Genomic DNA, 25,688 nt, shown 5'->3' with positions numbered 1-25,688 from the left:
CATTCAGCTCAGTAAGCACTAAATAAGTGTCCAGCATGCTCTAGAGGTTATTACAAGTAACTACACATATCACACCACAACAGCTAACATAGGGTCTCACTCCCGCTCCTCCTTTCCTCCTCTCCTCTGTTCTTCCTCTATTCCTCCTCCTCTCCTCTCAGCGGCTCCAGCTGGATAGAGTGACGTCGAGGTGACCTCTCACTGGAGAGAGGGAAAGGGGGAACAGAAGAGGATGAGGAGATGGATAGAAGGAGAGCAGGAATGGAAGAGGAGGTAGAGGAGGCAGAAAGCCTGGTCTAAATATTGCTTTAAAGGGAAGAGAAAGGGGGGGGGGAGTGGGAGAAAGAGGGGGAGGGCAGCTGCGTCCGACACCCCATACCTACACCTGCAACAGGTAGGCCAAGGGGCGGGACCTGAGGGTGAGACTCATAACATGATAGGGGAGGCAGATGAAGAAGGGGTTGAGCTGGAGTCAAGGATGGGAGGGTGTTCCTACGAGCCCCCTGCCAGCAAGAGGAAGAGCAGGGAGGAAGTCTGTCCACGAAGCACTTCCGGGTCATTGGGTCGCATCCGATGAGATTAGATCCCCCTCTATAATGTAAAGCAGTTTTGAGTACTGGGGTGTTCTTTGTATAAATCCAAGGTGGAACCTCCAGGGGCTAGCCTCCTCTCAGGGGACAGTATGCTCTGGGCTGCCTGGGAAAGGTGCTCCTCTGTGGGAAAGAGGAGAGAACAAGAGGCCCCGGAAGAGATCTCCTTATGGTAGAGATGGACAGATCGACTCTCCTTATCATCTCCCACCTCTTCCTCTAGCTCGGCCTTCTCCCTCCTTTCCTTCTTAAAGTTGTGATGAAGAGAACCTTTTTCTCCCTTTGCTCCTTCCTCTACCTTCCTTTCCCTCCTTCCCTCTTGGTAGACCTTGTTAAGTCAAGACAGATTGTGAATAGCTAGCCATGGTTCAGACCACTGTCGCTGTCTGGGAGGGGGGATACAGGACTGGTCCACTGGACTCAGCTCACATGAAAAACAGCTTCTATCTCAAGGCCATCAGACTGTTAAACAGCCACCACTAACATTGAGTGGCTGCTGCCAACACACTGACACTGACTCAACTCCAGCCACTTTAATAATGGGAAATGATGTAAATATATCACTAGCCACTTTAAACAATGCTACCTTATATAATGTTACTTACCCTACATTATTCATCTCATATGCATACGTATATACTGTACTCTATATCATCGACTGTATTCTTATGTAATACATGTATCACTAGCCACTTTAACTATGCCACTTTGTTTACATACTCATCTCATATGTATATACTGTACTCGATACCATCTACTGTATCTTGCCTATGCTGCTCTGTACCATCACTCATTCATATATCCTTATGTACATATTCTTTATCCCCTTATACTGTGTACAAGACAGTAGTTTTGGAATTCTTAGTTAGATTACTTGTTATTACTGCATTGTCGGAACTAGAAGCACAAGCATTTCGCTACACTCGCATTAACACCTGCTAACCATGTGTATGTGACAAATAAAATTTGATTTGATTTGACATGGGGAGAATCTGCTGCTGCTGCCACTCCCCCTCTTACCTGGGATGAGATAAGAAAGTATGAGACAGGTTCCTGAGATGTTTAACACCTTCCCTCCCTCCCTCTAACCTGATCCTCTGAAATTGAACACATTCTCTCCCTCAAGTGAGTTGGGTGAGCCCGTCTTGATGACGATGTCAGAGGGTGACATGCAGGTGACCGGTGATGCATCGGGAGACGGCAGAACGTTCAGGTAGCGCCTCGTCACCGGTCCTCCGCTCACACCCTTCTCCGTAGTGATGATGATGATGATGATGATGATGATGATGATGATGATGACACGGCCTTTGGCGCGGCATGCGTCCAGTAGCACCTGGGGTATGTAATGGTCAGTTATAATAATTTCACCACACACACGGTCTTGTATAAGTAACCTTTTGGGGGGACACAATTCACCCCCATTCAAAATACTATTTTCCCTAACCTTAAAAAAAAAAAAAAAAAATCTAACCCAAAACCTAATTCGAACCTTAACCTAACATAACCCTAGCATTTGACCTTGTGGGGACCAACATAATGTCTCCATTTGGTCCATTTTTGTGTTTGTTTACTATTCTTGTGGGGACTTCTGGTCCCCACAAGTATAGTTAAACACATCCACACACACACCCCTCCTCCCTCCTGACCTGTAGTGTAGGCTGGTGCTGTGCATTGATAGTGTAGACCATAGCTGAAGCTCCAGAGTAGTCCTCCATACTGGGGTTAGCTCCAGCTGAGAGGAGAGTAGAGGCTAGCTGAGCTTCAGCCCTCTCCATACAGGAATACATCAGAGCTATACGGCCTGACCGGTCCTGGGCATTAGGGTCTGCCTGGGTGGGGAAAGATAGGATGGGGTTAGGATGTAGGTAGGCACACACACAGTGGGCTTTAGGACCACCTGTTTAGAATAGAGTAGGATAGAATCCCACAAGGGGAAATTAAACCTACAGAGCTCTCCTTTAAAAGCAGACACAGACCTGGTTGTCTAGTAGGTATCTGAGCAGTTTCAGGGTTCCAGGTCCAGTGGCAGGAGGTCCTGGGGGACCGACATGGTCTGGAGGAGAGGAAAAGGTAGAGATGGTAAGAAAAAGAGAGAGGCAGTCAGACAGGCGAAAGTCAAATAGTGAGTTAGCATCCAAACGTACCTGGGTTGTCTGAGGTCCTGGGTTGTTAAGGTTTCACTCCAGACCAAGTGGAGATCGACACATCACATATTGGCAACAGACAACTTCAGCCGACTGGACACTGATACACATCCTCTTCACTCCGTTCTACCTCTCTCCTGTACGAGGAGCGTGGGTCCTGTCTCAGGTGAAGGGCAGGCGTGGGTAGCGGTGAGCGTTCAAAGTTGTCAATGGTTTTCAGCTCTAAATGTCACCTGTTGCCGAGTCTCCACACTACAAAAGGCTCTGGGAAGGACTGATAGAAGTCAGCTTTGAACGGCCTTCATCTGGCAGACCACCGCCTGAGTTCAAACAGCCCAGAGGGGTGTGTGTGCAGAAACGGCACTCGAAATCAAATTTTATTGGTCACATACACATATTTAGCAGATGTTATTGCGGGTGTAGCGAAATTCTTGTCACACACACAAAAAAAAAAACCCGAAATATTGCAACGTTGCTTAGGAGCTAGAAGCAGAGTTGCCATGTCTGTCGACGCCATCTTGTCAGAACACAGACTTGTGGAAAAAGACCTGTGGATATGGAGGAATGTTTTGAAGCACTCTGGTAATGACTTTACTGGCTGTTCCGCCTTTGGATAGGCCTGTAAACACACACACACACACTTCCTTTGCCTTCATCGTCAGCAGTGCGAGAGAGAGCAAACTAATTGAGGTCATGGAACCAGAAGCCTCTAATAAAATGTGTTGAAAGAACTAAATGTCTTGGCAAAAGCAGTGAAGTAGTTTTATTTTGATGTATCTACAACGAGAGGGACACAGGAAAAAAAACAACAACTGATGACTCGATGAAAAACCTAAAACAAATGACATTTATTGATGCAAGACTTCCCACCTTTTTCTCAAGAATCAACTTTTTAAATCAGTCTCTAAAGAAACGTTATTACAACATAAAACGGACAAATAGGAAACGTTTTATTACCACACAAGACATTTAGGAGTAGAAACTAGCCTATCAGGAGATACAAAGCAAACCCAGGAGGCAGTTCCTCACCATGTTTCATCCAGATTGGCATGATACCGTGTTGTCCCCTTAGATTATGTTCCCGCTGCTTTTGAAAATAACCTGAATATGGCAATATTCCAACCAAATGTTATGGGATCATTTATATACACGGCACTGCAAGAGATGGGTCACATTTCTCTTTCAGTTGGATCTTCAAATCAACGAGGCACCCAATCCAAAAGGGGTTAACAGAATTTAAAAAACACAGGATCATTGTAAAAGGACTAAATGCTCTGAAATACTGGCACCGGGAAACAGACTGCCTCGTCTTCAATACTGCTTTGTCACCAGAGAAAAACATGGTCTGCATCTCAGTCCAACGTGGCTTCCTCTCCTCATGTCATCTCTTCTTTCACATCAGTGCAGGTGAAAGGAGAGGACTCTCCTTTAGACTATCGAGATGGATACACCCAAGGAACAGAAACATGTGTCCTTACCCTCCGTCCCCTCCTCCTTTCAACCCTCCCAGAATGAAACAGTATTATACGTCACCATAGAAAACACAGAAATGACCAACAATGTGACAACGTTGATTTTACATACAGGAGAGGCGTTTGCACCGGTGCAGAGTTTGACACCTCATGATCAGAAGGGAAGAACTAGGGCCAGGAGGTTTGCCTGAACAGGTCACATGGTCAGGGAACACAACTTGAAAAAGGTAGAGCCATAGAGAACGATAGAGGCCTATAGTGGCCAAAATGCTGTGTTAGCATGGGCAGCGCCATTGAGGGCTTCCACCATTTTAAAGTAGGCAACTGGATGGGGATTCTTATGGGTTGTAGCCACAATGGCACTGCCCATGCTGTCACAGATATAAAGATGAGTCCTCGATCGGTATGGGCAGAGCAGAAAGGTCAAATGAAGGTCATGAGTAGGGCCATGAGTTTTTCCTGAGCACATGAAAAGACAAGGACCACAGGAGGTCGGTGGGACACCTTAATTGGGGACGGCAGGCTTGTGGTAATGGCTGGAGCAGAATCAGTGAGATGTTATCAGACAGATCAAACGTGGTTCCACGCTCCAGTCCAGACATTATGAGCCATCCTCCCCTCAGCAGCCTCCACTGACAAGGGCACATAAAAAAAGTCATAGCCCTAGTAATGGTAAGTAAATATATCTCACATTTTAGAAACAGAAACAGTTTCACGGTTTGTTTTCCTAGAATCATCCTCTTCCAACAATAACAGAAACACTTTGCACTGGTGCCAACTAGGGCACATCCTAAATGGCACCCTATTCCCTATGTAGTACAGTACTTTTGGCTTCAGTAGGGCACTATATATAGGGAATTGGGTGCATTTCAGATTTGCCCTTAGTGAATATGGTTCAGAGTTGAACCTATACAGCAGTATCTCAAAATACACCAGAAGCCCCCCCCTTAACACTCGTCATATAATTAAGAACCTGTGTTTTTACACCTTAATTCAAATACAGAAAAAGAAATCCTTAATAGAAAACCTTATTTTCTTTTCATCTATCGTTACTAGGGAAAGGAGATTTCCCTAACCAGGAAACACTCTGGACTCTAACGTTAGTTGTAGCTCCCTAAGTAATGATCCAATATAGAGGGTTGCTCCTGGCCCTAGTTGTGTCAGAGTTAAACTGTAAAACACACACCGTCTCTTTTCATACCCAGATGGTCTGAATCAACTAGTTTCTCATCAGTCATTGGTTGTGACGGAAATATCAAAACATGTCATGATATCAAAATTCCCTTTACAGTATTTACAACAAACCAAAAGACAGATGGAGACGTCACATAAGGAGAGAGCGGTGGCGGGGAGGGGGGTGGCGTAGGTAGGCCGTCTGGTTGGTTGGGGAGGGGTTGGCGTAGGTAGGCCGCCTGGTTGGTTGGGGAGGGGGGTGGCGTAGGTAGGCCGACTGGTTGGTTGGGGAGGGCGGTGGCGTAGGTAGGCCGACTGGTTGGTTGGGGAGGGGGGTGGCGTATGTAGGTCGCCTGGTTGGTTGGGGAGGGGGGTGGCGTAGGTAGGCCGCCTGGTTGGTTGGGGAGGGGGGTGGCGTAGGTAGGCCGTCTGGTTGGTTGGGGAGGGGGGTGGCGTAGGTAGGCCGTCTGGTTGGTTGGGGAGGGGGGTGGCGTAGGTAGGCCGACTGGTTGGTTGGGGAGGGGGGTGGCGTAGGTAGGCCGACTGGTTGGTTGGGGAGGGGGGTGGCGTAGGTAGGCCGTCTGGTTGGTTGGGGAGGGGGGTGGCGTAGGTAGGTCGCCTGGTTGGTTGGGGAGGGAGGTGGCTTAGGTAGGCCGACTGGTTGGTTGGAGAGGGGGGTGGCGTAGGTAGGCCGACTGGTTGGTTGGGGAGGGGGGTGGCTTAGGTAGGCCGACTGGTTGGTTGGGGAGGGGGGTGGCGTAGGTAGGCCGTCTGGTTGGTTGGGGAGGGGGGTGGCGTAGGTAGGCCGCCTGGTTGGTTGGGGAGGGGGGTGGCGTAGGTAGGCCGTCTGGTTGGTTGGGGAGGGGGGTGGCGTAGGTAGGCCGTCTGGTTGGTTGGGGAGGGGGGTGGCGTAGGTAGGCCGTCTGGTTGGTTGGGGAGGGGGGTGGCGTAGGTAGGCCGACTGGTTGGTTGGGGAGGGGGGTGGCGTAGGTAGGCCGACTGGTTGGTTGGGGAGGGGGGTGGCGTAGGTAGGCCGTCTGGTTGGTTGGGGAGGGGGGTGGCGTAGGTAGGCCGACTGGTTGGTTGGGGAGGGGGTTGGCGTAGGTAGGCCGTCTGGTTGGTTGGGGAGGGGGGTGGCGTAGGTAGGCCGTCTGGTTGGTTGGGGAGGGGGGTGGCGTAGGTAGGCCGCCTGGTTGATTGGGGAGGGGGGTGGCGTAGGTAGGCCGTCTGGTTGGTTGGGGAGGGGGGTGGCGTAGGTAGGCCGACTGGTTGGTTGTGTGTGTAAGGACAAATGTTGTCCTTTTGTGGGGATCTTGACAGTCAGTTACCATGGCAACTGCCAAACCGCCTACTGATTGGCTCAGCTCTGTTACAAGAGTCCTTTAAACATCCAATCAGAATAATTTCACAGAAGGTCAGAACTGCCCTTTGGGTAAAAAATACAATCAAAACAAAAACCAGACACTTCCAAGATGTCTTCCTCTAGGAGATGGATGCTGATTGGTGCAGAGTGATTCCGGAGTGTGCAGATAGACTTATTGTCAACCTGTTCTGTCTCAATGGAAAATTAAACCAATAAATACAACTGTGCATCCTCTGCATGTTCAGGGTCACTTAGTCTACTACAGAGAAAACACCTTCTCAGGGGGATGGAGAGGGACATTACTATGGGAATTACAATTTAAAGTACCATGATGGACCAAGGTGCTGCCCTCTGACTGGGCAAAGAGGGGGCAGTAGATCGTGAATATCCTGTGGGATTTTCCTTAAGGAGACTAGCGAAGGTTCACCATCCTGTGAAGTTACTAACGAAGAGGTCAGTGTGTGTGTGTGTGTGTGTGTGTGTGTGTGTGTGTGTGTGTGTGTGTGTCCTTTCAACAACAACAAAAACTCCAGAAATTAAATCCTACATTTTAAAATAACCAGAATCATCATAATATTATTAATCATAACAATAAAATATTATAAAAGAATAGCAATAATACATTACATACAGAGTAATGGAAAACATCACAACACTTGTGTTTTTAAATGTATACACAGAGTGAACGAGGGGGGGGGGGGGTGGACAACACTTCCATGTCTACGTCTCAAATGACACCCTATTCCTCTAAAGTAGTGCACTACACAGGGAAAAGGGGATCATTCGAGATCCTGTTCCGCCCCTGTATCCATTAGAAACAAATAAAAACATCAAAATAAAAGTGAATGCCAATGTAAATGTTTGTCGAGCTTCCAGACAGCTACTGACAGAACCCTACCATGCTGTGTCCTGAAGGGTGTCCATGTTATCCCGTCTCTCCATCATCCCCTCTCTCATTGTCCAGAGCCTGACAAGAAGTCAGAGAGGCAGGGGGCGGGGTTAGAGAGTAGGGACTTCCTGTGTCTCTGTTTCCTGTCTATGCCACAGACAGCGTCGGGAAGCTCCGCCTTCACTAGAGGCCCAGCATGCCCCAGGGCTGTCCTAGAAGCCTGGGTAGCGGCGAGAGTTCCGCGGGGGGGGGGGGGGTGAGGTGAGGTGGGAAAGGCAGAATGAGTCCGATCCAAGGTGAGGGGTTGGAAAAATCCAGGTGGAAAGGTACAAAAATAAAATAACCAAAAGAAAATACAAAAATAAAGAAATTAAAATTACACACTCATCGTCATGTTGGGTGAATACTGTGAAGAGAAAAAGGGAAGGGGTAGACATGAGTGAAAAATGTAAACACTACAACATTACATACCAGGTCACCCACCCTGGTTCTTGTGGGGTCAAGGTATAAGGGTCAGGGGTCATCGGCCAGCAGTACTCACACTTTCACTTTGGAATGGGTTGAGGAAGTTTCCACCCATCTCCCCATCGTCCCGCGGCGTCCCGGGAGGGTTGCTCATACCCCCCATGTTGTTAGGAGAGTTCTGGATAGATAGATAGAGAGTAAGATAACTCTACATGTCTACCACAAGTTATTTGCCCAGCAGCACCAAGACATGTCCCGTTGACTGTAAACCCTGTCGGTTTGAGAGATTCAAGTCAAATGTTGTAGAAAAGGGGATTTATATTCACCTTTGGCAACCCGTCCATGTCCCCAGAGCCTGAGAGAGATGAGATTCAAAACAGTTAAATCCATGCACTGAACATTATGTCACCCTTACGACTGCATTATAACAGGTGTTCATAACCCTGTCACCCACCTAGTGAGCCATTCATGTGGTGAGGTTCCATGGCTCCCATAGCTCCCATCGGTCCATCAGGCCCCGGGCCCATAGGGAACTGGGAGAGAACACACACAACATAAAGATGTCTCAGTGACTGGACCTTTAGTCTGGTTTTATTGCCCTATCTAATCAGCAGGGGGGTAAAGTCATACTGTGTCATACTGTATCGTGGTGTCACGCTGCGTGACATCACGCGGTGGAATACGACGTGTAATGTGACTCACGTTGGGTCTGTTTCCTCCTGGTCCTATAGGGTTCATCATAGTGTAGATGTTTTCACTGGAGTTGTTGGAGTCTGGGGGAGACGAACACAATAGTACAACATTAGTACACACAGAGAGAGGCAACACACATAGTATCTAAATATAGTACTGGTGCTGGGGGGGCTTATTTAAGGGACGCACCACCTGGGCTGGGCATGATGGGAGTTCCGGGCGGCCCCCCTGCTCCTGGAGGACCCTGGGAAACAGTTCAAAAAGGTCAATAAGAACAGTGCACACAATTTCCCCCATTTCTACAGCGAAGGAACAGTTTTATAACTGACGAGTTGTTGAAAACACTGCCGGTTGGCTACTCACCACATAGTGGCCGGGAGATGAGGAGGAGTATTGTATCTGTGATGAGAGAAGGGAAACTAGAGGTTAGGGGGGGGGGGGGGGGGGGGGGGGGGTCATAGTTACCGCCAGGAGAGACTCTCAACTAACCAGTAGTTCTTTCCTCCAGCAACACGAGGTCAGTGTAGTACCTTTTCAGGCAACATGTTAAAATAATAACAATCCTTTTAATGAATAATCTAATCTATGACTAATTGAGCGAGGAGGAAACAACTTACTGAGTTCGCATTGGGACCAGGCCACGGTCCTCTACCACCAGGTCCCCTGAGAGACAGGGAGAAACTGTAAGTATAGGAAACACTGCCATAAACCAAGAGAACAACAGTTCAACATTCATGATGTCGGGGCCTTCGATATTCAACCATGAAGCTGGTGCTATGGGATAGACTGTCTTTCTCCCTATGGAGGGAACACTTACATGTTCATCCCAGGCATAGGACCACCCATGGAGTTAGGAGGGGGTCTCATACCCCCGTAGTTCTACATAGAGAGAAGAGATACACAGTGTCAAAACTAGAGAGTGTGTGTGTGTGTGTTCATCCCAGGCATAGGACCACCCATGGAGTTAGGAGGGGGTCTCATACCCCCGTAGTTCTACATAGAGAGAAGAGATACATTGTCAAAACTAGAGAGTGTGTGTGCGCGCACGCACTTACCTGTGGACCCATGGGCCCCATTCCTCGCGGAGCGTTCATTCTCATTGGCCCACCCATATTAGGATGTCCTACAGGAGAAAAGATGACAAGAACACAGTCTTAACACCAACACACACTGGTAGTTAACATAAAGATACTATGCGATGGTCTAATGGATCATTCGATTCACTTAGCAAACGCTTTTATCCAATGAAACGGTCACCTCCACACCTAATCCACATATGGCCAGTCTGAACCTGGAAGGCAGGGTTTATGGCAGGCAACAGACTAAACTCTCCTCTAACCTCATTAACTGGGACCCCTGTTAGGTTAAATGGTAATCTCTTAATTTGAACCAGTAATCTCAAGCCAAAACACACACCGAGACCCACACTATCCTATCTTCCACCCAGATGACCCCTAGATCTATAACGTCCTGGGGGCACCGGCATTCTCAGAGAGGAACGACACTTGAAAAACTGCAAGCTTCCATAAAAACACAAGCATGAATAATGTGTACACACACACACACACACACACCTTGTGGTCTGGTGGGGTCCATGCTGTTTGGCAGGAGAGGCTGAGAACCAGGGATTCCCCCGGGAGGCTGAGGGAAACAGATGGACGAAAGAAGGGGCGATCGTGAGTATGGACCACCAGCACATACTTACCTGAAAGTACATGTCCAGCTGTATAGGTGAGTGTGTGGTCCATACCTGATTTGGCATTCGGAGTGAGGGGCGGGGTCCACCTGGAAACCGTGGCGACATGAAAGGCTGAGAGAGACCGAGAGAGAGAGTTTGTCATTCCGACTGAAAAGGAGCAGAGCAGACAGATGATGGACAGAGTGTGAATGGAGGATGAGGAGGAAGTGGGGTGAGAACACAGAAAACTAAAACAATGAGCCGGCTCATTAACAAGATATTTTACAGAGGATTTGCTCTCCTTCCTTGGCCTTACATGTAGATCAGTGTGTGGGTTTTGTCTGTCCTGTGCACATGCTCAGTGTGTAGGTCCACAGTGGCTCCTCTTTTGTTTTATTGATGAGGTGTTGGTGGAGTGTGTCTGTGTGGAGGCTAAAGCTCCCTCACCCCAGAACTGCTCCAGAGGAGAGAGTCAATTATTAATCTCTCTCTCTCTGTGTGTGTGTGTTTTACCTGTCCGTGTGGTCCCATGCCGTGGGGGGGCTGTGCGTGAGGAGACTGCTGGGAGCCTGGCGGACCCTGAGAGATGGGAAGAGTGACATCAGAGAGAGGGAGGAGCTAACACAATTACACCTTCAGGAGCAAGGAATGGGATGTGGCAGAGAAGCTAGGCAGTAGCCAATCAGAACACAGAGAGGGAGAGGAGGCCGTTTTTCCTAATCCGTGGTAAGAGGGTGTCTTCACCACTAGAGGGCAATGTTGACACAGCTAAAACGCATAGCTCAGAACGAGTGGATCAAAGGAGCCTACAGCATGGTTGGTCGCTGTCCATCCCACACTGTTCAACATCAGGACATGCAACTAGACTGACGAGCTGCAGAGACTGCATGTATGACTTCAGGTTTGTTTTGTGAGTTGTGTGCATCTTCTATTTAAAAAAATAATTATTGGCGAACAAACACGATAATAGCAACACAGGCATATTTGCAGCAAACAGCTCTTGCTAATGATAAGGCCACTTGTACAAACAGGACAACACAGGCACACACACCCTCCTCCCTCACTTGTGTTATAAATAGCACTTCCGTGCCTCTCCTCTCTTTTCTCGCTCTCTCACTACTCTTGCCATCTCCCACTCTCACCTACTTCCTCCCTTCCATTATTTAATTCCAGCTCTCTCTCTAGTTCTCCTCCACTCTCTCTCGCTCTCTAGACAAACAATGAAGTGGTAGCCACAGAAACAAACATTGAGGCCCCTCTCTCTCCCCCTCGCTCCGTTCCACCTTATCGTCGCTGCTGCCAAATGCCAGTGCTGTCCATCACACTGTCTGGCCGTGTGTGTGTGTGTGTGAGATATATAGAGCGAGAGAAGAGGAGTGTGGGATCATTGGAGGTGGAGAGAAAGAGAGGGAGGTGAAAAGTGTGAGGAGATGTAGGAAGAGATGGAATAAAGTAATGGATGGTGTAGATGCTTGGAGGAGTGGAGGGAGGGAGGGGAGGTTAGGGCCGTGGGAGGGAGGGAGGAAGGGAGAGGTGTATTACCTGGAAGAATCCAGGCGGCATGGGTCCTCCTGGCATACCATCATTAGGAGGCATATTCCCCATCACAGGACTGGGGGCTGCTGCCGCACTCTGCAACACACACGCGTTAAAAGATGAAGCACACAATCACACACACACACACACACACACACACACTAATAGATGCATTGGGTCTCCCTCCATCTCGCTCCCTCTCTTCCATCCGGCTCATTCCCCTTAAACCCCTCTCCCTCCCCAAACATCTGTACTCCTCCCTCCCTCCCTCCCACGGCCCTAACCTCCCCTCCCTCCCTCCCACGGCCCTAACCTCCCCTCCCTCCCTCCCTCCCTCCCACCCACGGCCCTAACCTCCCCACAGCCCTAACATCCCCTCCCTCCCACCCACGGCCCTAACCTCCCCTCCCGCCCACCCACGGCCCTAACCTCCCCTCCCGCCCACCCACGCCCTAACCTCCCCTCCCTCCCACCCACGGCCCTAACCTCCCCTCCCTCCCTCCCTCCCTCCCACGGCCCTAACCTCCCCTCCCTCGGCCCTAACCTCCCCTCCCTCCCTCCCACGGCCCTAACCTCCCCTCCCTCCCTCCCTCCCACGGCCCTAACCTCCCCTCCCTCCCTCCCACGGCCCTAACCTACCCCTCCCTCACCTGCCTCAGTTCTTCCCCGTTGCTCTCACTTCCTTTTGCTCACTCCTTCTCCCTCTCTCATCTCTCATCTCTTGCAGTAGTTAGTCGAAGCTGTTGCTATGGAGACGAGTCATTTGCTCCCTGTCCCTCTAGCATCCCCCTCTCAGAAAGAGAGAGAGAGGTAGGGGAGAGAGAGAGTGACGAGTTTTCCGTAACAACCTCTAACCAGGACCTAGCCACCCTAGGCAATATGGTGAGAACTCCACCTATCATACCAGAGGGCAAGGTTCGTATAGAAATACCACTAACCAGGCTACTGGCATCATGCTTGACATAGACAAAACACAGACAAAACACAGATAAATCCTAAATATCAATGACAAATAACTGTACATCAATACAGCTACATGGTTGACTATCACCCACACAAACAGAAATACATGTCAACACACACACAGTGACAGGAAGCACCACAGGGGAAGGTTAATGTCTGGCTCAGCCTATAGGAATCCACCACAATGAATAATTATTCCACAAATCAAAAAACTGATGATTTGATTGGGTGATGATGTGGCTCACCGATACTGAATGGAATTGATCTATCCAGCCCCCCTCCCCAAAATGAGAGAGGGAGGAAGGCAAAGAGAAAGTTACAGGAAAACGAAAAGGAAAAAAATCTATGAACTTAGAAAACAGCATATCTGAGCCCCCTGCCAGAATGCCAGACATGGATATAGACACAGACAGAATGCCAGACATGGATATAGACACAGACAGAATGCCAGACATGGATATAGACACAGACAGAATGCTAGACACACACCTTGTGTGTTTGAGTGCCCATCTGGTCCTCAAGACTTACAAACTGGCACTTCACTCAAACAGTTGCCAGCCAAGGCAGACAAAACAGAGCACACAAAGCATACACACTTAACCAGCTCTCTGGCACTGAGGATGTGAAAGCCCCCCTTGTTCTGGGCCGGATGCCAGGGCTGCAACACACACACACACAAATCCCTGGCTTAGCCCCGGCCCAGTGCTGGGATTACTGGATTAAGACCTCTATTCCATTATCTCCACACACTGACGATAGCGACACACACACACACACACACACCCTTAGGCCAAGGGAAGAGGCGGGACGAAGACACACAAACACACACTTGGGCCTGTCACTCACGTAATCATGGAAGGCCTTGGCCTCGCTGGAGTGTTCGCAGTTCTCCCGTCTGTCCGGCGCAGCGCAATACAAATCCCAGAATACACTGCAACGGGAAATAGAGGAAGAGGGTTCATGTCAGGGAGCACCTGATGAGTCAATAGAGGCTGTAAAGTGGTCAATCGAACGCCACCAAAGCAATTGAATTGCCATTGAAACGCATGAAGGACCGTGGGGGAAAGAGTCATTGCCCCCCCAGCTAAATTAGCCTACATCTGAGTTCCACTGACATCTATATACAGTACATCAGTTATTCACCATACTACTCTCACTTGCCATCTATCACACTGACATGTGCGCTCTCTCACTCACACGTACAGTTGAATTCGGAAGTTTACATACACCTCAGCCAAATACATTAAACTTCATTTTTCACAATTCCTGACATTTAATCCTAGTAAAGAGTCCCTGTCTTAGGATCACCACTTTATTTTAAGAATGTGAAATGTCAGAATAATAGGAGAGAGAATAATTTATTTCAGCTTTTATTTCTTTCATCACATTCCCAGTGGGTCAGAAGTTTACATATACTCAATTAGTATTTGGTAGCATTGCCTTAAATTGTTTAACTTGGGTCAAACGTTTCAGGTAGCCTTCCACAAGCTTCCCACAGTAAGTTGAGTGAATTTTGGCCCATTCCCCCTGACAGAACTGGTGCAACGGAGTCAAATTTGTAGGCCTCCTTGCTCGCACACACTTTTTCAGTTATGCCCACAAATGTTCTATAGGATTGAGGTCAAGGCTTTGTGATGGCCACTCCAAGCCATTTTGTCACAACTTTGGAAATATGCTTGGGGTCATTGTCCATTTGGAAGGCCCATTTAACACCAAGCTTCAACTTCCTGACTGATGTCTTGAGATGTTGCTTCAATATATCCACATAATTTTCCTTCCTGATGCCATTTATTTTGTGTAGTGCACCAGTCCCTCCTGCAACAAACACCCCCACAACATGATGCTGCCACCCCCGTGCTTCACAGTTGGGATGGTGTTCTTTGGCTTGTAAGCCTCCCTTTTTTTCCTTCAAACAGATCTATGGTCATATGGCCAAACAGTTCTATTTTTGTTTCATCGGACCAGACGACATTTCTCCAAAAAGTGCGATCTTTGTCCCCATGTGCAGTTGCAAACCGTAGTCTGGCTTTTTTGTGGCGGTTTTGGAGCAGTGGCTTCTTCCTTGCTGAGCGACCTTTCAGGTTGTGTCGATGTAGGACTCATTTTACTGTGGATATTTACTTTTGTACCCATTTCCTCCAGCATCTTCACCTTTGCTGTTGTTCTGGGATTGATTTGCACTTTTCGCACCAAAGTACGTTCATCTCTAGGAGACAGAACGTGTCTCCTTCCTGAGCGGTATGACGGCTGCGTGGTCCCATGGTGTTTATACTTGCGTACTATTGTTTGTACAGATGAACGTGGTACCTCAGGTGTTTGGAAATTGCTCCCAAGGATGAACCAGACTTCTGGAGGTCTACAATTGTTTTTCTGAGGTCTTGTCTGATTACTTTTGATTTTCCCATGATGTCAAGCAAAGAGGGACTGAGTTTGAAGGTAGGCCTTGAAATACATCCACAGGTACACCTCCTATTGACTCAAATTATGTCAATTAGCTTATCAGAAGCTTCTAACGCCATTACATCATTTTCTGGAATTTTCCAAGCTGTTTAAAGGCACAGTCAACATAGTGTATGTGAACTTCTGACCCACTGGAATTGTGATACAGTGAATTATAAGTTAAATAATCTGTCTGTAAACAATTGTTGGAAAAATTACTTGTGTCATGCACAAAGTAGATGTCCTAACCGACTAGCCAGAACTAAAGTTTTTATAAACAAGACATTTGTGGAGTGGTTGAAAAAGGAGTTTTAATGACTCCAACCTAAGTGTATGTAAACTTCCGACTTCAGCTGTATACATCTGAATGTAAATGGTATTCTAATGGAATACACAAACGTGTGAATACAAGAAGATGCAAGGGGCTGAGATACTCACCACCACCACGAGTGCAGGAATCCAGGAGGCTCCCCTAATGTAATATTCTTTTCCCATCGTATCTGAAAGAGAGAAAGCAACATGCTGTCTAGTTCTAAACTCAGCAGGAGAGGAGACTGCCAGGGTGGGTGTGTGTCTAGAGTACATGTGAAACTCATTCCACTGAGGGCTGAGCGTCTGCGGGTTTTCACGCCTCCTTTGTACTCGAATGATGAATTAAGGTCACTGATTAGTGAAGAACTCCCCTCACCTGGTTGTCTAGGTCTTAATTGAAAGGAAAAACCAAAAACCCTTAAGACACTCGGCCCTCCGTGGAATGAGTTTGACACCCCTGGCCTAGAGGTTAAGAACACATAATCAGTCTGTCTCAGCAAGTCGATGCTGTCCCTCTTTCTCGACTACGCTCTCTCTCTCTCTCGCTCGCCTCCTTTCCCTACCTCTCAGTCAACGCCCTCTGAGATAGTTACACCTCGTTCTAACTCTTTGTCAACACTGTCCTTCGCTCTCGCGGTCTCCCTCTACCACTGCCTCCATCTAGGCTACCGCTACCTGTCCACATCTACCTCAGTCTCCCTCTCTTTTCCTCTCAGTCAGTCTACCTTTCTCCCACTGTCTCACTCTAGTCCGTTACTGGGAAGGAGCAAAGTAGGACAGGAAAGTGTGTGCGTCTTACCTCCGACAAGAAGGTCTGTGCAGACTTCTGTGCTCCTACATGCAGCAGGTACTCATATACGTACAGCGCTAACCTGCAACACAGAACAGGACATTGCATTAGCAAAATTATAGAAAAAGCCATAGGAGTTAGCATTAGCAAAGATCTGGATGAGGATTACACAAACCTACTAGAACAACAAGGCTGACCGTGTGAGCAGGGCCAGCTCCAGGCATAGGCAGTCGCTTAGGGCCCCAGGCCGCTAGGTTGTTTTTGGGAACTCAGTCAGGGTCTCAACTTACTGTTGCGATAGTAGTAGAATACACAAGGTGCAAGTTCGAAATTTGGTTGTGCATCAGCAATTTCTCAATTTCAGCTAACAATTTTTGATTTATTTACCAATCTAAACTTGTAGTAATCATGGCAAAATACCGACCAGGTATGTGCCTAGGATCCCCAATTGATTTTGTTAGTCTTTGTCACTCAGATATCATTGAAACCCTTTCCATCCGGAGCATTCTAATTTTGTAATAACAGTTAAACAATGGTTTAAAGCCTTAATAACACTGCCGTCCAATCACTAAATGTATTTCTGTAAACTGCCATATACACATGACAACATGAGCTACAAATAGATAGAATTGGTTTAGGGATTTATGGGCGGGAACCTTTTTTGACTTCAATGAAAGGTCACGGCGCAAATCCTCCATTTGCCTCAGTGCCCTGGTAGATGACTGGAAGGAGAGTGGATTGAGTGATATTTTGACAGCTTCAAAGTGAAAACCAGCTGGTTGGTCAGATGAGGAAAGAAAGTTGCTACTCCCTCCGTCTCTGAATTTTTTGGGGCCATTTATTTCTAGCTGGCAAAACAAGTGAGCTAGATTTTCTGTGTACTGTCAATAACATAGCTAACTTTGTCACTGACATGGGCTAGTAAAAAAATCGTCAGGTAGACTAGCGGTTAAGAGCGTTGGGCCAGTAACCAAAAGGTTGCTGGTTCGAATCCCTGAGCTGACTACATGTAAAAGTAATCTGTTGATATGCCCTTGAGCAAGGCAATTAACCCCAACTGCTCCTGTAAGTCGGTCTGGATAAGAGTGTCTGCTAAATGACTCAAATGTCAATTAAACCAGATTGACCACTGTGCTCTGGTTTCACTTCACTTCACTTGCAGTGAAATATGTGAGCTTGCCAGATCAGGCTGGTTTAGGGAGGTTAAGGAAATACAGTATTCTTGATGCATGTCCCCCTGCCCCCACAGGTCTAAGACACTTCCCAGCATTGCTCCCTGGCCTCCCAACGCCCCTCCCCAGACCGCTTCCACCCTTGCCTCTTCCTTTCTGGTCCCCCCCCCCCCCCCCCCCCCCCCTCTTACCCCCCCCACTGGCCTTGCTTCCTAGTCCTACCAGACACCGGCTGCATACCAGCCTCCAGGTCCACCGCAGCTACTCTGAGACAGCTGACTCCTCTGCCCACCAGAGGCCCCCACCGTGGCTCCTCCATGACTTTCTCCTGTATGTTCCTCACCCTTGTATGTTGTCCTTTCCTTTCCCCATATATCCTGCCTACCAGCCTGCCTACATGTTTAAGTCAGAACTCTCATGGCCTTGGAGATGTAAAGACTAAAATAATGTTGGGCTTTTAAATGGTTCCCGTTCTGATTCCTCACGTGATAGGCCTAGCGTAATGAGTGTAATGAATGTACAGAAGAAATTGAAGGTGTAAAAGCTGTTAAGTCATTACAAATAACATTTATGACAATATCTCTAAGGTGGTTGTATTTAATGTTCTAGCTATGATGGAGATCTTTTTTTTTTTTTACAGGTTTGAATGAGACAATGTCCTCCCTAATGTTATTCTTTCAATAAAGTTCTTGAATGATTAATATTACATTACTTGTTTATGACTTTCCTTATCATATGTCAGACTAAATGCTATTTCTATTTTTTTGGTGCAGATGTGTTGAATATACTATGCAGATAAGTGTCCGATCAAGGAACATTCCATATAAAATAAAATAAAGGTAAATATCATTGGTCACTAAAACAACTTATTCACAGTAAAAAAGGTATTTCTATTCTGATTTTCAATTCTTACGAAACACGAGACTCAATATGCTCTAAGTTTTTCTCGATCTTCATTAGAAAGGTTGTAAATTGCAGTTATTTGGGGGGGGGGGAACATAGATTTTCATATAACATTCATTTTCATAGGTGTTCTTTCTTGACTGATTGTCATTTGAAAGGGCAGTTCCTCAGCTTTCAAAATAGGTATCATATATTCATTATACTCATTAATGCCCGCCGAGGTCATGATTATTTGTTCCAGTGGAACATTCTGCTCAGGCGGGAAAGGGTTAACATGGCATAAGTCAAAGTGTAGAACTGCTGTAAATTTGCTTCAAAAGCTACAATATGTAACTTTTTGGGCGACCTGACAAAAGTCATAGAAAAGTGAGTTACAGATCTGTGTGTGCAGATTCTATTGCTCTATTTCTATGCTTCCCATTTTTAAGTTTTGATTTTGTACACCAGCTTCAAACAGCTGAAAGTTAAATACTTTTGTTTATGGAAACAATTTCACAGCAGTTTAGATGGTACAGTGATTCTCTACACTATACTTGCTTGTTTTGTCAGACGGAAATTAGGCTAACTATTCGAATTTTAAGAGAAATTTCTGCAGTGCCTCTTTAAAACTTCAAACATTTCACCCCATGACAAAATGGGTAGAATTGCAGGAAAGTAACTCAAAAAATGTTTTCTCCCACATGGAAAAATGTGTAGAATGCCATGAAATTTGTTATAAAATTGCTAAAATGTTTCTTTGCAAAATATGTAGAACCGCAGAAAAATGTATTTCAAACTGCAGCACTTTCTACACCACATGGTAAGTGTCCACGCAAATGTTTTGCTCACTTAGGGCCCCCAATAGGCTATAGCTGGCCCTGTGTATGTCAGACCTGGGTTAAAATACTATTGCAAATATCTTCACATTTCAAGTAAATATTCAGATATTTTTTTTATTTGAAAAGACAGTAGTTGAATATTTGAATGCTGTGGGGAAATGCATTTGGAAGGTATTTGCATGTATTGGAAAATAGGGTAAATACGTTTAAATTGAACTTTTTAACCATATCCCCTTTAATTGAATTTTTTTATAATTTTTTTAAATTAGAAATTCACATACATATTGGACCATGACCCAAATGGTCAGAAAGTGACTTCTTACACCTGAATACAAAACAGCCAGGAGATTATGGTGTCAATGTACCACATTTACCACGAGACAGCCATTTCTTCATCATTGGAAAAGATAAACAGTTGAGTTTGATTTTTTTTTAAATGTACATACAAAAATAGGGTTGTCAAAACTATTTTAGAATTTAATGAAAAATTATTTTATTTTTAATTCGCATATGTTGTAGCTTAGACCTTTCATCATCTGAGGTTTGTGTTGTGCCTGCCATCAGTTGAGACGCAACAGCTCGTGAATAAAATAAGTAGTTGAGTTGGCCCATATTATTTGAAAATACACAGAAAATAAGTACTTAAATAACAAAATACACATGTATTTGAACCCAGGTCTGATGTGTGAGTCGTAAGGGCTGTCTCACAGGACCATAAATAGCTGAGGGGTGTTCCCACCCTGTGATCACAGATAAAACAACTGGTGAGACAGGTCAAACACACTGCCAGAAAAGAGTACGAATCCTCTTAAGAGCAGGAGGCAATTGTGAGGTTGCAGCTCTTCAGACAGGTGAGCCTGTGATTTATGAGCCAGGATGTCAGAGGCAGCGGTTCTCTCTCACACACACACACACACACACACACACACACACACACACACACACAAAACTGTCTGAGGCTGCCTGGTGGTGTAGTAGAGTTTACTGTCCGTCTTGGGTCAGCTAGGCCTCCCTCTCACACACACACCTGACCAATGTGACCACTGCACAGGGCACTCAATGATTTGAAAGTCACTTAGCTCTTTGATTTAGTGTGGGTCTCTCGGCACACACACAAGTACAAACCTTAGTGATGTAGGGGTAAAAAATAAATAATAATTAACAGGCCGGCAAACTGATCAGCGGTCACGGTGAATAAAGTAACACTGCCTATACTTTCAATGCATTTTTCCCCAAAAGGTGGGGAAATGTAGCCAGAACACCAGGGTTAACACCCCTTCTCTCATGCTACGTGCCATGGGATCTTTTAGTGGCCACAGTCAGGACCCTTAACATCCCACCCAAAAGACGGTACTCTACACAGGGTAACGACCCCAATCACTGCCCTGGGGCATTGGAATTTTTCTTTTTTTTAGACCAGAGGAAAGGGTGCCTCTGCTTAGCTTCAGAGGCAAGCCAGAAGTGGGATGCATGGTGGGTAAACTGCTTTTACCCTCCACTACACCACTGACTTTAGTTAGTGTAGGTCTACTCTCTCACATACACACCATGTCTTCTCCTGACCGTTTACAGAAGGCTACGGTTAACAGAAACTACTGATCTCCCCCACAAGGGCACTGATGAAATGTTTATGTGTGATGGGAGGCCTGTCTGTGTGTGCGCGGGGTGGGGGGGCTATGTGCACCTGGTCTGCTGCATTATTTAAGCTCACGCATTGAGAGGAAGAGTTTCTTGAGCTGCAACACTGGGAGATGTTTTGATGGGAAGGTAGTGTCTCTGCACACACGCACAATTACTCAGTCAGCAAAGGGACAGCTCACGCCTCCCTCAGTCCCTTTCTCTCTCACACAAACTTCCCCCCTGATGTTCACCACCAGTACGTACACCTGACATCCTGCCTGCGGCTGCAGACAAAACCCCTCTTTAAACACGGATAAGCCAGCCCACCGACACACACACACACACTCTCTCTCTCTCTCTTTCTCACAGACCGAAAAACACACACATTATTCTAGCTCAGAGCGACCGCACACACCACTCCAACTCACAGCACAGAGCAACCGCTTCAGTCAGACACTCAATAATTCAACACAGAAGAGGGAGATGAGGACTTGGAAGAGAGGAAGGGAGAACTGAGCATTGGAGAGGAGGGGAAGAAAGGAGAGGAGACAGAGGAGGAGAGGGAGAAAATCAAAAAAAGTTTGCCTTCTGAGCAAAGCTATGGTCTGCCCAGAGCTCAAGTGCTGAGGTTGATTCATAAAATCAGTTAGGCTAGATTGTAGAGATTAACATACTATTTTCAAGCACAGCAGCGACAGACATAAGGAGCAGACAAATGTTTTGACAATTTATTTGCACATCTAAAGGACAAGGCTTAGAACAGTTTTTATTGAAATATGGACTGAAGTGTGAGGAAAAGCATGGGCAAATAATGAGGTATTGGCTTTGTTGACATTTGGAAAGAAACAGGGGAAAAAGAGCCACCGACAGCTTGTCAGTAAAGTTCAAATAAATCAGTATGAATAGCCTAGTAGTTGTGTTGTTCACGGTGCATAATTTTGAGTATCTGGTTCTGCAGGTCATAACAACAAATATATATATATATCTTTAGAAACCAAATAACACATGTTGAGAGACAAACACGTTCAGGAACTAAACATAAATGCAACACAGTAGCACTAGGTGGATAAGATAACGTTTCTGTCGTACTAGCAGCCAGTTCAGTGGAACAGCATCCTTCACGGACAAAACGGCACCCGTAGCTAGCAGACAAAGGGATAGGTAAGCTACCGCTAACTGAGCTAGCACACTGCCTAGAGTTTAACTCAACTATTCGTCTAAATGCTAAGCATAGTGGCCAATTTTAAAATGACAGAAAACCTAGTTTTATAAAAGGACACGTTTTTTCCTCTTTAATAAGGGCTAAACAAACTGTTTGGACACAAAGTTGTCATACTTGCCGCTAGCTAGCACCTAGCCTACCTAGCAGTAACTCGCGTATGAAGGTACACAGTCATACAATGTAGAGTGAGTTCGAATAGTTCATTTTTGGAACGTTGGGCACTCCTTTGTTACATTGAAACAAAACCGGTTACATTGGTTTCAACTTTGTAAAAGCTATCAGTCGGCTACGTTATTTCCCCATAAACTAATCCCAGGCTTCCTGAAACACACAAGCATCTTCACGAATGCATTGTTCCCAATACCCAGAGAGGTAGGGATGCTCTTTTCCACTCAATTCTAAAATGCAACATATTGCACAGACAGCTTTAAAACAAACGAATTTGCCAATGTTGTTTAATATCTCCAATATCATACATTAAGTTATTATGCTGTACCGGATGAGAATGAAACTAGTAGGAATGGATACCTTAGTAGTAAGCTAACGTTAGCTAGGCTAGCAATCAACCCCTAATAACTGATTGCTTGTTAGGGAGGGCTACAAGACTTCACCGATGCAAGAAAACCTGAAAAACAAAGAACCAAAACTACGAAGAGAGCATATCGTATCCTATTCTGCACCCTTTCTATGACAACAAGCAAGGTGGTGTATGTGAGCGTTGGAGATAACAGTAGATATCCTAGCATTAGTGTCTCTAGCTAGTGTTTTTGTGACATTGCACTATTCCCACTTACTTTTCTCTTGCTTGGTTATCTGAGGGCACAACAGCACCTTTCCCCTTGGCGTACATCCTTGAAGCTGGTTTCGATACTTTTTATTCAGTCCGGTTCCGACACCTGTCAAAGAAAGCGACCACTTACGATCTCCATAGCTACACAGCAGTAGTGTTCTCTCTCTCTCACTGTGCCCCGGTGTCTTTTTTTCTAGCAGGCTACATCCATCCTCAACATTGCCGAGCCGAACAGGGGCTGCTGCCGTCGCGGGGAGCTTGAAACCGTCTGTTGGTGATCGTTTTTTTTTTTTTTTTCGCTGTTCCAGGGTTTTACCCACGCTCCCCCTGTTATAGAATGGTGGGGGCTTCTTAAAGGGATAGATCCCTTTTGGTTTATTTGCCAAACTAAATTATGATAGACTGGTCAGTGTTCTTCATTCCTGTGCCTGGAGACCCACATGGGTGTGTGCAGGGTTTTGATATAGCACAGCACTAACATACCTCTTTTAACAGTACCCTACTGTGCCCACATGGAACTGTGTGCTCTGTAAGGTATGTTTTCCGGCCAGGAATGGTATATAACAGCTCTGTGTGTCCTGTTTAGATACAGTTCTATGGCTGTGTCTACACAGTAAGCTAAATTCTGATCATTTTGCCAGTCGCATCAGATCTTTTTCAGAGCGGATCTGTTTGGTGAAAGGACCAATTTAGTGGAGAAAAACAGATCAGAATTTGGCTGCCTGTCTAAACACAGCCCATGTGTCGTGTGAGGGAATAATTAATAAAATGTGTATATGTATACCAAGTATGAAGTTGAGGGATGTGTGTGTGTCCTGTCCCTTTAAGAATGTGTGTGAGTGCCGGTGCAGTGCAGTGGCTGGGTGTGTGTGTGTGTGTGCGTGTGCAGGAGCGAAGTGATCTGCTTAAATGTTGCTCATCTGTGGGAAGGACACACTGACTGCATGCATGTGTCATTCTTGGGGTTAGCCACCTCCACTGTTTTCTACAGGACACACATAAGCAAACACATTGTCCAAAAAGGGGGGAAAGAGAAGAGAGAGTGCAGAGCTAGGACACACAAACACAGCCTAGCTAGGCAGAGCTGTCAGCGTGCTTGTGTTGCTCCAATAGGGAAGAGAGTGAGGGAGAGTGTGTTTGTATCTACTCAGCTCTAGACCACAAACTCTATCACTGTCTCATCATAGCATCAGTATCGATTGGTCTGAGCCCACATACCTCTCAGAACACACACACTTTTGAGCGTGTGCCTGTGTGTGTGTATATTTCTGATAGGGTAGGATGATTCGTTAGGATAATTATAAATCAACTCCACTCCTGGAATTCAGAGGTATTCACCCTAATGTACACACGCACACACACACATCTCACACACACTCCAAACAGGTTGTGTTCAATCGAGCCAGACCTGTATTTTCAATCACTCCAGAAGAGGACCTCTCAGAATATTACATTCACATGTTTCATTGCTAATTGAATGAGGCCGTTTGACTCACCAATTAGGCTGTTTGTTGGATGTCTGGATCAGTACTCACTGGATTCCTATAGATGGCTGAAAGACTTGGGCCCCGTTTCAATGCTGTAGTAAGAAAGAAGGAGGTTACTGGAACATGGCTCTCCGTGTGTCAATACCACAACCTAGCAAGTAGAGAGTGTGGTGGTTTCAGTAGTAGCACATTTAATCAATGTGGTTAACTATTTTGCTTCTCACACTTCCTGATACCTGATAGTTCTACTATCTCTCAGAATAGAAGTTAGCACTTTAACCTCAGATCTAGGATCAGGTTACCAGACCTCACATTCTAATCATAACCATTAACAGGACTGGACTGTGTTTGACCTGGGACCAGCTAGGCTGCGTTTACACATGCAGCCCAATTCAGATTATTTTTTTCACTAATTGGTCTTTTGAGCAATCAGAAGAGCTCTTTTGTAAATAATTGGGCAGAAGATCAGAATTGGCCTGCCTGTGTAAACACAGCCTTAGAGTTAAGGGAAATGTCTACCTGCTTCTGTATCTCTCTAATCTCTGTTTTTTCTGAATACGTTCTATCTCTATAGAAATGTAATCTCTCTAAAGATCATACTGCCTGGTTTCTCTACGCCCCCATTTTCACTCTGTCTGAGAGGAAAACCACAGACAACCAGTGCCTCGGTATGACGCTGCCTCTCCTTGCTTTTTCAGCCTCTTTTTCTCTCCTCTTCTTTCCTCTCCCCTTGTCTCCCATTCATTAATTCTTCCACCCATCTTCTCCATCCTCCCCACTCCTTGTGCAAGCTCCAAACAGGTATATCAGTTGTAGGTGTTTTGCAACAATGTGTACCTGGACTGTATTTACACCCTGCCTGCTCATGCTCATTACTCGCTAATGATTACCTGCTAATTACCATGTAAGTACATGGTTTTAGCACCACAACGTATAGGTGGACCATATTTCCAGAAACTAAAATGGCAGGTTGCTGTTTTATACTGAACAAAAAAAATAAAATCCCAACATGCAACCATTTCAAATATTTTTTTGAGTTACAGTTCATATAAGGAAATCAGTCAAATGAAATAAATGAATTAGGCCCTAATCTATGGATTTCACATGACTGGGCAGGGGTGCAGCCATGGGTAGGCCTTGGAGGCATAAGCCCATTCACTTGGGTACCA

General features: G+C 46.1%; 1 protein-coding gene and 1 pseudogene across 8 annotated transcripts; both read right to left on the bottom strand.

The window, feature by feature from the left end:
• Window positions 1–96: 96 nt before the first annotated feature.
• Window positions 97–1,761, bottom strand: LOC149982306 (uncharacterized; annotated as a pseudogene).
• Window positions 1,762–3,565: 1,804 nt separating this feature from the next.
• On the bottom strand, window positions 3,566–23,543 carry LOC110528784 (single-stranded DNA-binding protein 3). Of its 8 annotated transcripts, none has more exons than XM_036982778.2 (18): window positions 23,037–23,543; window positions 16,517–16,589; window positions 15,844–15,905; window positions 13,813–13,897; window positions 12,010–12,099; window positions 10,981–11,046; window positions 10,540–10,599; window positions 10,364–10,430; window positions 9,845–9,912; window positions 9,607–9,668; window positions 9,407–9,452; window positions 9,153–9,188; window positions 8,979–9,033; window positions 8,799–8,869; window positions 8,551–8,629; window positions 8,423–8,451; window positions 8,173–8,274; window positions 3,566–8,037 (listed from the first exon to the last, which is right to left on the bottom strand). In XM_036982778.2, the coding sequence occupies exons 1-18, from the start codon at window positions 23,090–23,092 to the stop codon at window positions 8,008–8,010; spliced, it is 1,137 nt and encodes a 378-aa protein (XP_036838673.1). In that variant the 5' UTR covers window positions 23,093–23,543; the 3' UTR covers window positions 3,566–8,007. The 8 variants fall into 8 exon arrangements, with proteins under 8 accessions (XP_036838673.1, XP_036838670.1, XP_036838672.1 ...); XM_036982775.2 differs by having other exon boundaries at window positions 7,279–7,851; XM_036982777.2 differs by having other exon boundaries at window positions 7,279–8,037; window positions 9,407–9,470; window positions 23,037–23,302.
• Between the last annotated feature and the right edge of the window lie 2,145 nt (window positions 23,544–25,688).

Source organism: Oncorhynchus mykiss, chromosome 7 (genome assembly GCF_057628025.1).
Source record: "Oncorhynchus mykiss isolate SJ-2025 chromosome 7, ASM5762802v1, whole genome shotgun sequence".
Taxonomy (NCBI): Eukaryota; Metazoa; Chordata; class Actinopteri; order Salmoniformes; family Salmonidae; genus Oncorhynchus; species Oncorhynchus mykiss.
The sequence above is the reverse complement of the archived record's forward strand: the minus strand, read 5'-3'. Positions and strand labels throughout refer to the sequence as shown.